The 12,466-nt window shown below is 45.9% G+C and overlaps 1 protein-coding gene across 2 annotated transcripts; it reads right to left on the bottom strand.

Annotated features, from left to right (window-relative positions):
- Positions 1–288: 288 nt before the first annotated feature.
- Positions 289–11,807, bottom strand: LOC146010138 (uncharacterized). 2 transcript variants are annotated; one of them, XM_083151080.1, is made up of 6 exons: positions 11,614–11,807; positions 10,061–10,204; positions 8,565–8,687; positions 8,143–8,266; positions 4,626–6,476; positions 289–1,035 (listed from the first exon to the last, which is right to left on the bottom strand). In XM_083151080.1, exons 2-6 carry the CDS (start codon positions 10,181–10,183, stop codon positions 971–973), a joined length of 2,286 nt encoding a protein of 761 aa, XP_083007206.1. In that variant the 5' UTR covers positions 10,184–10,204; positions 11,614–11,807; the 3' UTR covers positions 289–970. The 2 variants fall into 2 exon arrangements, with proteins under 2 accessions (XP_083007206.1, XP_083007205.1); XM_083151079.1 differs by lacking the exon at positions 289–1,035 and having other exon boundaries at positions 1,109–6,476; positions 11,614–11,806.
- Between the last annotated feature and the right edge of the window lie 659 nt (positions 11,808–12,466).

The following is a 12,466-nucleotide window of genomic DNA, read 5'->3' as shown; positions in this document are numbered from 1 at the left end:
CTCTATTACTCACTGTGCCCTATCACTACGGCCCTCTCTATGGGGGGGGGGGGGGCGGACTGACCCCTAAATTCAGCCCTGATCACAGCTTTACAAGGTGCTACCATCCGCAGTTCGTCCCTAATTGAATTGACCCCTTTATGAACCAAGATCAACCCTCCTGTACACTACAGACTTATGCCGAGACCTCCATTTCTAGGTTGCCAGTGGTGTACTCGATGCAAGAAGTTAACTGGACTTCGATTCTTAAAATCATTATAAATTTATTCAATTAATACATTACCACATCATTTAGATCCTCAAATTGTAATAATCAGTACAATGACAGACAAGGGTGTGGACCCATCAAATAAATATATGATCAGGGATGCCGACAGGTCGTCTGGGCCCCGGTAAAATGGAGCGAGCGTGGTCATACCCTGTGGAATCCCCGCCCCTGTAATTAGGGTCGGATCCTCATTGCACAAACAGAGGGAGAGTACAGGCCGCCACTGCAGCTCTCTCTCCCCCAGCTCAGCACATGGCACTGGGCAGTGTGTGCTGAGCTGGGGAGAGAGGTTGTGCTTCGATGGCAGCCTATCATATCTCTCCCCACTACCCAGCTCCCTGCAATGGGGGAGCAGGACCTGGGCCCAGATAAAAAGTACTCCCCCCCCCCGATGCCGCTGCCTGTCGATACCATACATTTGATATATAGCTGCACTTACTCACACCGTGACACAGCTCATGGCTATAAGTATAAAGCCTCAAGTATTAGTGGAATCCCCGTCAGTTACGAGGTGGACCGATCTACACTGGATTTAAGCATTTTTGTTATTATTGTTTATATGTTGTCATGGCAATAGGAAGATACACATGGTCGCTGATGCGTCATCCTGTGGTGGAGCACAATGATGTCACACACATGGCTGCTGCCGGACCGCGGACACCAGTGTCCATGCTGGAATGAGCAGTAACCACGGGAACTGGATCACATATCAGAGGTAGGATCATGGGGTCTATGCGAGAGTTCCGTACCTGTTTGCAATATGGGCCCTGAGGAAGAAAAACTTTTTCAATACATTCCAAACCGAGCGGTCAACACCCCACAAAACAACATAACGAGACATAAAATGTGAAGAATTTATTCAACATTTCAGGCAACCACTTATAATTTATCTATTATAATAAATATACACATACAGTCAGTTGAAAGAGGAAGTATGCCCTCTTACAAATTTGGGTTTTTACAGAATTATTAATAATCTTATCTTCACCAAATCCTAAATTTCAAATATATATATAAAAAAAAAAAAATCTAATCTCATGTGACAAACAAATCAGAACACATTGGACTTGGGGCCTTATTCTAGTTCACTCTTAGAGGCAAATTCCTTCTCAAATGGACAAACATGTGCACTGCAGGAAGGGCAGATATAACAAGTGCCGAGAGAGTTAGATTTGGGTGGGGTTTTTCTTCAAAGGGAGATCTATATTGCAGTGTAAAAATAAAGCAGCCAGTATTTACCCTACAAAGAAATAAAATAACTCACCCAAATCTAATTCTCTCTGCACATGTTACATCTGCCCCACCTGCAGTGCATGGTTTTGTCCATCTGAGAAGGAATTTGCCTCTATGGGCCTTATGCAGATCTGAGCTCAGTACAAATTTGTTTGGAAAATGGGCAAAACCATGTACACTGCAGGAGGAGCAGATGTAACCTCTGCAGAGAGTTAAATTTGGGTGGGGTGTGCTGAAACTAAAATCTAAATTGCAGTGTAAAAATTATGCAGCCAGTATTTACCCTGCACAGAAACAAAATAACTCACACAAATCTAACTCTCTCTATACATGTTACATCTGCCCCACCTGCTGTGCACATGGTTTTGCCCATTTTCCAAACAAATTTGTACGGAGCTCTGATCTGAATAAGGCCCTAAGAGTGAACTAGAATAAGGCCCTTAGTCATTAATTATTCAACCCAAAAAAATAAGCGGTCCCGAAGAGGCCGTACCATAAGGCAAGTGCATCATTACTACTTCCATGTTCCTCATAGCACTGAAGTCATGGGTTTGATTCCCACCATGACCATAACTGTGCGGAGTTTGTATATTCTCCCCGTGCTTGCGTGGGTTTCTTCCGCGTACTCCGGTTTCCTCCCACAATCCAATAATTTTTTGGTAAATTAATTGGCTATTGACAAATAAATTATCCCTAGAGTATTTTTTTCCTCAGAAAGCACTGCAAAAATGTGTGCGCGCTATATGAATATGGACCAGATGCACTAAGCTTCAAAAGTGATAAAATGGAGTGTGATAAACAGCCAATCAGCTCTTACCTGCCATGTCACAGACTGTGTTTGAAAAATGTCAGGCAGGAGCTGATTGGCTGGCTGTTTATCACTCTACATTTTATCACTTTTGAAGCTTAGTACATCTGGCCCTGTGTAAGCAAAGGGAGTGCCTAGACAAACACAGACATGACTGAAAAAACTCAGACATACCTAGGGAAAGCGCAGATGTGCCCAAGAGTTTTAGGGGAGGGTGTGTGATGTCTCAATTATACCCCTTTTACACCAAAAATCCCGGATCCAACCTGGCATTTGGAAGAAGGATCCAAGTCAGGTCGGATCCGGGATTTACACCATTTACACTGCGGTGCCCACCTGCAGTGTAGACGGACCGCTGATCGCCGTGCCCTGTGCATCCGATTCACCTCCTCCACTGCTGTCTGCAGTGTATAGGGTTTTTGCAGCGGTGTAAAAGGGCTTATTAGGCTGATTTCATTGCAGGCACTAAGTAAGTCCAGGATTATGCAGCACTTGTGAGGCGTTACACTGCATGGTGTACATGTAAACGGGCTTATGCAATATGACAACCAGCAACTGAGTCCACCAGCAAAGCTGCAATCGAAAACACCTGCAACACCTTGGAAATGTTGGGTAGGGACTTAACATACCTGTGGGCCTACATTCCTCATATACAATGTAAAAAGACCTGAGCTTACTGCTCCTACAAGCCACTGAACCAAGGGGTGTAGTGGCTTTTGAAAACATGGCTTCCTTATATTGGCTTATTTTTGATGAATAATATTAATCACAAAGTAAAATATATATATTTAGTCTATAGCAGTGTATACGTTAGACGACCTTTTATACGATATGCATGGTAACTACATTTTCCTGCATATCCACGATATTGTTACCGATGCACGCACGTTAGCAATGTCCTCTGTCGTCTGTACACGCAGCTCAATGTGCAGATATTGTTAATGACAGCTATACTTCTGGTTGCAGCCACAATATCGTTTTTATAATTAATTTCTCAGTGTGTATGCACTATGTCATTTGCCTGGTGAAGTGGCAAAGGACCAGCCAATCATCTCCTGTCATTTATCAAACCCAGAAGGTACCATGGTAGTTAGGAGCTGATTGGCTGGTCATCGAGGCACCCTACTGGACCAGGTTTAAAAATATATCCCTGTTCATCACAGGTGATTTAATTAGTACCTCAGGTCAAGTAGATATGACCATCTGTGCTGACCCATGGATATCTTTAAAACCTGCACTGCTTGGTGCTTTAAGGACTGTGGTTCCTAAACCCAGTCCTTAAAGAATCTAAGGACACTCATACAGATGAAGGAGTCTTGACTATGGAAGCCAATCCCCAAACCATGTTTTCAATCTGGGATTGAATAACACTCAATCTCTGGAGTAAGGATTGCTGTGAGGAGGGATGTAGGGAGCAGTGAGGGAGGGTGCATAGGCAAACACAGGGGGTGGGTTCCAGTTGCCCAGAAACCCCCCTTCAATTCAAATTATGATAATAGCAATGTTATACCACATCATGCAGTTTAAGTCCCCACTCCGCACTGGACCAGAGAGCAGCTACGAGGAAGAAGAGACAGAAGTCTTGCCATGAGGTAGGAGAATGTGACCTTAGAAAGTGCAGTAATGGCTCTATTCTGTTTGTGTATTTATTATTTTATAGGATTTTTAACCTTTTTTCTGACCACTTATTTATATTATTTAAATGTTTGGACGCAGCCTATACGACAGATCACCTGTAGTGTTAGATATTAATACTGTATTGCATACAGTATCCATTGTATAAAAAGAACGATGTTTACATATTGGAGGCTCCAATCTCGGGATTCAAATCCCAACTTTTCCCAGGATTCCCTAGTCTTGACTACTCCTATTAGGTTCTTTGCACACACTGCCATGGAAAGCTACATGCACCTGTGAAAACAGCTCTCACCGGCTGCCTGTCACATGGAGAAACACTGAGTAGGGGGTAGACACTCTTGGAGACTTTCTCCAAAACACCTACACACTGGAAGGTCTCGGTCCTTCATCTGACAAACAAGGACCCAACATGGAGGTCGCTTAGCTATACGTATCATGCGTGGCTTTCTAAGTGTTTCGTCAAATAACCTTTCAGCACAAAACATTCCCCACATTCCGAACATTTATATGGTTTCTCGCTGGTGTGCTGCTGCTCGTGGGCAACAAGACCTGCGCGGTCTGTAAAGGATTTATTACACTGTGTACATGAAAATGGCTTCTCTACTGTCTGAATATTCTTATTAGCAGGAGGACTTAAACGATGAGAGATATACTTCCCACTATCCACCGGTCTCTCACCGCTGTGAAACCGTAGTTGTGTCTGCTGGAGTTCCTCCAGGTGAGTCCGGTAATGGAGAGAGAGGGCGGATAAGTCTGTAAAACATTTCCCACACTCCGAGCATGAAAAAGTCTTCTCTGCTGCGAGACCGCTCTGGTGTCTCTCGGAATACAACTGAGTGGAAAAACTGTCCATTCCCGGGACGCATGGACGTTCTCCTATGTGAGTCCTGTAGTGGAGGGTGAGGGCGGAAACGTTAGTGAAACGTTTTTCACACTCCGGACAGGAATAGGACTTGTCTTCCTTGTGAACAACCTCATGGCGCTCGAGGCGGGCGCGGTTGTGGAAACATTTCCCACACTCCAGGCACCGGAATGGATGTTGACCCGTGTGGTTTCGCTGATGCACTACAAGGCCCGAGCGATCCCGGAAGCATTTCCCACAATCGTTGCAAGAATAAGGCTTCTCTCCTGTGTGGATTCTCTGGTGTATGACCAGGCCCGATCGGTCTGTGAAACGTTTATCGCACTCCGAACAGGAAAATGGCTTCTCCCCCGTATGCACCCTCTGGTGTCTATCCAGATGGGAGCGGCTGGGGAAACATTTCCCGCATTCCAGGCACAAGAAAGGTCTTTTCCGTGGATATGAGGTGTGAGGAATCAATTCTCCGCTCTCGGAGTATAACGCACGCTTGCCCCCTGTGTGAATCCTATTATGGTTACTAAGATGTCCTCTTTTGCTGAAACCTTTACCACAGATGGGACACACGAACTTCTTTTCTTGTTTGTGGATTTTCTGATGTTCCGACAGAGCGGAGTTACTGCTAAGCCCCAACCCGCAGTCGGAGCATAAAAAGGGTGCCTTGTCTGAGGGAACCTTCTCCTCGTGTAAACACATTTCGGGAAAAGCGGGTGGTTTGGTGTGAGTGACCTGGTGCGCGATAACATTTGCGCGATCGGCAAACTGCTTTCCACATTCGGGACAGGAAAAGGGTTTTTCCCCGGTGTGAATTCTGCGGTGCGCCACAAGTTCCAGTGTTTTTGAAAAACATTCTCCGCATTCCGAGCAGGAAAACGCTTTCCGCTCCACGTGGCTCTTCTCACGTGGATGTGACTGGGTTAGGTCATTATAGCAATTCTGACTGAAGGTTTTCTCTCCGTGAGAAGGCGACGGAGAGGGCATAAACCCCGACTGAGCATCTGAGAAACCTGGTGCGTTCTTCTCCATTTCGACATCTGCGCATTCTGTTAGTGCATGGGCACGGTTTGTAAAACTGTTCGTTTTTGGCGGACATGTTCGCCTAAAGGAGTTTGAGGCTTTGCCAATAGGGAACGAATAATTGTTAGCTACAGGATCAGCGAGTGTGCAAATTTCAACGTTTGAATTCAATTCCACCTTCATACTGGGTAAGTGATGTTCCGGTATAGACTCAGCAGGTAAACAAATTCCTGAGTCTTCTAAACCCTCTTCTTCAATGGACTGTTGTTTGATATGGGCAGCTAAGTGACAAGGAGGCTCCTCTGGTGGATAACCTACATGGTCGGCAAGAGTTTCTGTTTCAATGGCGGCCGGCTCGTCTTTCATGTGGACAGATGTAGTCTGTGTGGCAGCAGACGTACCGTTGTCACATTCTCCTTCCTCCCAGGATGGCGATTCATCGACAGCCTGAGCTTTCTCCTCATCACCACTAATGTGACCATCATCACAGGGACTGGACTGCAGGAATGCCCAACCTTGGGACAATTTGCCCGCGATGCTATGGGATTCTTCTGAATGGGACACGTCAGTAGTATTTCCTGGTGTGCGGTCATACTTCTGGTCCATTAAATCAGTGAGACGTCCATCCGCCATCTTTCCGTTATTGAATGTACCTGCAAACGAGAGTCAGGTGAATATCACTTTATTAGGCTACCAAGATCTACAATGGTTATGGTATAAAACATCTACAGTGTCTAGGTCTACAATCATATGGACTACTAGTGTTCACTCTAGGTTTTTGGGGCGGGCAGGGCGTCGCGGAGTGGACCGGGCCCGCCGATGCCACACTTGTGGGCGGTCCTGGGCCGCCAACATCACAAAAGGGGTGGTCCCGGGCTGCCGACGTCACAAAAGGGGCGTGCCCGGACTGCAACATCATGAAAAGGGGCGGGCACGGCCGCCGACGTCACTAAAGGGGGTGGGCCCAGCCCCACCGAAGTTACCGGGGAAGCACTGGCCATCGCCATCTAAGGCGGTGCTGGTCTTCCCCGTGCAAGCAGTCGGGGCAGGCACCATCTAAAACAGCCTAGCGGGAACACTAGACTACTCCTAATGGTCGACAGGTAAAGGTCAACGGGGTTAATGGTAGAGAGGGTCTAAAGGTCAATATTGAAAAGGTGGTCAGGGTCCAAAGGTCGACAGCGTCAAAAGGTGGACATGAGTTAATTTTTTTAGGGTGTCTATGTCGACATGGACACTGTCTAAGTGTACCGCTGCGCTCGCCATGTCGACCTATTGATCCTGTTGACCTAGAGTCATTCTATGATCAGTCCGGATACCCGTTATAATAACGTCAGGAAAAAGGTCAGATTTTGACTGACTTCTGAAAGCACAGCTGTAAGCTTGCTGATTATTGTCAATCCTGAATCATGGAACTTTATTTAAACAACAACAACGTGACAAGCGGCTCTGGACTGCCCTAACTTCCACCCTGACACATCCAAATTCTGCTCCACCCACCAAAAAACACTCACTTTTGTGTGAAACGGGACAGTTAATACGTTGACCCCATATGATCAACATGTGTTGACATGGTCCGTGCTTAAGGTCAAAAGGTCAACACAAGGTTTTTTTCAGTATTTACCGACCACATGAAGGCGATGCCGAATGTCTCTACTCATCTGGCTTCCAAATTGTTATACATAATGACACTACAAACTTAAAACCTGTTTCAACCATTTTTGTGTAGACCAATTCCATGTCGACATAAGAACGCACACCTTTTTTTTTTTTGGGGGGGGGGGGGGGGGGGGGGGGGGGGGGGGGCGGACAAAGGAAGCAGAATAAATTAGATGCTTTGCATAAACATCCATTCACAGCTTGTGTGCGGGGACGGAATCATTCCATGGTCATCGACCAGCAATTGATTTCTACGGTGCTCGCAAATCTAAGACACTCTCTGGGGGAAATGTAATAGGATGAGACAGTGAGAGATTTGGTAAGAAATCTCTAGTTTTTGTAAAGCGGCGATCATTTACACTGCAACATCAAACTTGTCTTGCAGTGTAAATGATTGCCGCTTTAAAAAAAACCCTGGAGATTTCTCACTTTCTCATCCTATTACATTCCCCCCCCCCCCCCCCCCCCGCTCCCGGCACCCGCGTAAATGCTTATGCACAGTACCTAAACATCGCTCTCCTGTGCAAACACGCAGGGGGAGCATGCAAATTAGTATGACCTCAGTTATTGGTTAGATGTTTTTGCACCCTATATCACACGGATATAATAGCCAACGTGGTTGTCACATGCAGATATGTCGTTATAAAACCCAACACTTACGCAATGTCCTGGTGGGCTTCTTATTCTCCAACATGATGTCCTTGTACAGATCCTTGTGTCCCTCTAAATACTCCCATTCCTCCATGGAGAGATAGACAGTGACATCCTGATACCTTATAGGAACCTGACACAGACAATGATACAGTCATCACCCAGACACATCCCCCGGTGTTATTGTATAATGCCCCATTGTCAGCAGTCACCTCTCTGGTCACATCCCCGGTGTTACTGTATAATGTCCCATTCCCAGCAGTCACCTCTCTGGTCACATCCCCCGGTGTTACTGTATAATGTCCCATTCCCAGCAGTCACCTCTCTGGTCACATCCCCGGGTGTTACTGTATAATGTCCCATTCCCAGCAGTCACCTCTCCGGTCACCTCCCCAGGTGTTACTGTATAATGCCCCATTCCCAGCAGTCACCTCTCCGGTCAGCAGCTGGATGATGTTGTTGGTGACTTCCAGGATCTTCTGGTCATTGTCTCGCTCATGTATCAGTGAGTGAGGTGTCACCCACTCACCAGATTTCTTCACCATGACACAATCCTACAATAAATACAGTTTAGCAAATTATATAAAAGGTGACTGGTTGTTCCAGAGCTTAGAATAGATCTGATGCTTGGATACCGTGCTGCCTTCTGGACATTATATGGATAATAGAAGGGGTGCCGGACGGGATCCCGACAGTCATTTACCCGACTGTGAAAACCCTGACACTCGGGGTCCGGACGGCCACCGGCTATTCTCCCTCGTGGGGGTCCACGACCCCCATAGAGGGAGAATAGAATAGGTGGTGAGCGTAGCAAGCCACCGTGCCCGGAAGGGGCTTTGTTGTGCTCACTATGCTGTCTGAGTCCAGCCAGTCGGGATCCCGACGTTGGGCTAATGACTGTCGGAACCCTATACCACACCCAGCTTTGGCATTCTCGAACTAAAACCTGCTGATTTGAAGGTGCCTGCCAGAGATAAGACACTGAGGACGGCTCTCAAAACCCATTTTAGCAAAGTCTGGACTGAGACAAGACAGAAGTCAGGTTGTACCAGCTGTAATATAGGGTGGTAGTCTTCAATTCTATAAGCTTTAGTAAATTTACCTCATAAAATCTAGAATAAATTCACGGAACTAGTCACGAAACACGAAAACAGGATTATTATGTACACATAACAAAAAAATTAGGACCCTCATATAGGGCCTTATTTTGGTTCATTCTTTCTGACAAAATCCTTCTTAGATGTGCACTGCAGGGGGGGCAGATGTAACATGTGCAGAGAGAATTAGATTTGGGTGAGTAATTTTGTTTCTGTGCAGGGAAAATACGGACTGCTTTATTTTTACACTGCAATATAGATCTCACTTTGAAGTAAAACCCCACCCAAATCTAATTCTCTCTGCACATGTTACATCTGCCCCACCTGCAGTGCACATGGTTTTGCCCATCTAAGAAGGATTTTGTCAGAAAGAATGAACCAAAATAAGGCCCATAGAGTTTAATCCAGGCGATAGGTCTATGGGGGTTATTCTGGTTCACTCCTTCTGTGCAGAGAGAATTAGATTTGGGTGAGTTATTTTGTTTCTGTGCAGGGAAAATACTGACTGCTTTATTTTTACACTGCAATATAGATCTCAATTTGAAGAAAAACCCCACCCAAATATAACTCTCTCTGCATAAGTAACATCTACCCCCACCTGCAGTGCACATGGTTTTGTCCATCTAAGAAGGAATGTTAGAAAGAGTGAACTAGAATAACCCCCTATATCTGGGAAGGGGAACATTTTCATATCTATTCCATAACAATAAATACCACCGAATTACCGAATTGTGCCATTACACTGAACTGTTATGCCCGGATATTGAAATAATCCCACATTGCTCTGGTAATGAAATATCGTCACTGTGCCATTTCCCAGAAGCCCTCACCTCTCCAGTCAGCAAGTAGAATATCTCCAAGGTTAGATTTAATAACCTCTCAGCCACGTGATTACTGTCCTTGTCCATCCTGTGCGAGACAGACGAACGTCCCGAGAATGGACTGCCGTACATCTGCGAGAGACGTCCAGAATCCTGTAGACAAGGACATTAATTTTACTCACTCCACATGTTCGACATAATACACTCTTATTTTGTGACATTCCACAAATGGTACACCGATGAGCAGGTATCAGGGTGCGCCTTTCTGTAGTGGAGTCATTGGTAGGTGTCTGATCTGTGGTCCTCTACAGCAGAGGCTCCGACATCTCTGCCATGTTAGCCTGTGGATGTATCTTTGTCATTAAAAGCGTTGTCATTTATCCAATACAATAGAATTATATCACTGCTGTAATAATACAGTTTGGGGGTGTGTGGATCAGTTTGTCACCAGCAAGATGTTAGACAGTCATTAGGTCTACATGCATTTAGGTCGACATGAGTCTAGGTCGACATGAGTCTAGGTCGACAGTGGAAAAGTCGTAATTTTTATTATTATTTTTTTTTTTACCCTTATGTCGACACAGTCAACATAAACACTATACCGTACCACCGCATCCCCTCGCATGGCTCACTATTCTATTCTCCCTCCATGCCCTAGTGGATGGTAGGGCATGAAATACCCACTATGCAGAGACTTTTCTTTCCTTTACAAATGCTGTATAGATATTAACCCTAATGAATTACCAGCCTTCTAAAGGTAACAAGATGTCAGCCCCAAATACACCACCTAACTGGTTTTACTGTACATGCAACATAGGAGGGTCATAACCCTGCAGCTGCTCTATCATTACCCGCAGGTAGAATGGTATACGAAAGGGCAACATGGTGTGGCACACAACGTACCATGGCATGGCATACAACTTACCATGGCATGGCACAGTCAACAATAGTATGGCGTGACACATAGCATAGTGTAAATTGGCATGATGTGGCACACATGGCACATAATGTACGAATGAAATGGCGTGGGGCCTCCTATGTGAATGTTATGCCCCATGCCATGTTATTATACGTTATGCCCCATGCCATTGTATGTTATTCACTGTCATTAGTGAATAACATACAATGGCGTGGGGGCATAACGTACAATAACATGGCATGGGGCATAACATTCAATGGCATGGCACGCAACGGCATGGTGCGCAATGTACAATGCCTTGGCGTGAAGCACAACGTACAATGGCATTGCATGGCACAAAACATACAATGACATTGTGTGGCACATAGTGTACAATGCCATGCTGTGGCACAATGTACATAGCACGTATTACAGGATGTCATACATGCCCAGTATTGGCATGGCTGCTATGGCACTGCCTGCCCCCACCCCACACAGCAGCTGCTGACATGGGCACCTGTGCATTTTAAAAGGATTCATTTCTAATCACTCGCAGCTGTACCGTGTGGCTGTGTGCAGTTGCAGCCGGGCAAATACAGACTGCTGGCATAACAATGAGCTGAGCCCGGGATCAATGTCCCGGATGTGTCCCTTCAGCACTGACCTGTAGCAGCTGCTCCCCTGCTATGGCTGCCGGTCTGTGCTCACTGTATTGTTAGTTATCAGACAGGCTGCAAGTCACCCGATGATATCTGGGACCAGCGTAGTCGGTGCCAGCCGGACACCGACCGGGGAACGGGGCGTTTAATTGCAGGGTATGCGCCACTTCCTGGATATGCGTTCCAAGCCTCGCTATCACTGCCGTAGCTGCGCTGTGATTGGCTAGTAGCAGTGTCCTTTGGGTGAAGAGCCCCGAGGGATTCTGGGAGTTGCAGTCTTATTTTTCTCATCACTTCTATGTAGGGGGCTAATGCTATGTAAGGCCCAGCCCATATAAAAACGTACTGTAAGTATTGTACAGCTTGTTGGAATGAAGCTGGTACATGCCAAGTGTGTGAAATAAACTCCAGGGACCATCCATGGCCTAGTCCTGTACAGCAGGTGCACACCAGTCCTGTCATGTGTAGATGTAGTAAATGCTTCCAGTGCCCAAAATCATATTGTGTCATGTCTTCTGTAATAGGCTAATATTCTTTTCTTAAAATGAGTGCACCTTATAATGTAAGTTGCTCAATACACCCTGCCATATTTTGGAAAGCAACTGCAACCGTAGTGGCTGACAATTGCCTTAGTAGCCATGACGTCGAGTCCCTGAATTCTTAGAAGTGTCCCATTTGTAGCTCACTTTCCACAGTTTGCCATATCAGGACACTGTGTGCAAGGGGTATGCCACATCATATAAAGAATTCGGCCACCCCAATAGGGACACGTGTTGTGCTTGTAAAGCACTGTGCTACCTCTTTCCTCTCACCTAAACACAAACGTAGCAAGTCTCCCTTATTGTCGGGGAGACTCCC

The sequence above is a fragment of the Crinia signifera genome, chromosome 6 (assembly GCF_055691185.1).
Source record: "Crinia signifera chromosome 6, ASM5569118v1, whole genome shotgun sequence".
NCBI lineage: Eukaryota > Metazoa > Chordata > Amphibia > Anura > Myobatrachidae > Crinia > Crinia signifera.
Note: the sequence above shows the minus strand (reverse complement) of the source record. Positions and strands in the feature narration are given on the sequence as shown.

Coding starts and splice junctions, on each gene's coding strand:
- LOC146010138 (XM_083151079.1), bottom strand. CDS start 10,183: ATGTACGGCAGTCCATTCTCGGGACGTTCGTCTGTCTCGCACAGGATG. Junction 8,688..10,060: donor TCTACTTGCTGACTGGAGAG/GTGAGGGCTTCT, acceptor TATTTATTGTAG/GATTGTGTCATGGTGAAGAA. Junction 8,267..8,564: donor TCCAGCTGCTGACCGGAGAG/GTGACTGCTGGG, acceptor TGTCTGTGTCAG/GTTCCTATAAGGTATCAGGA.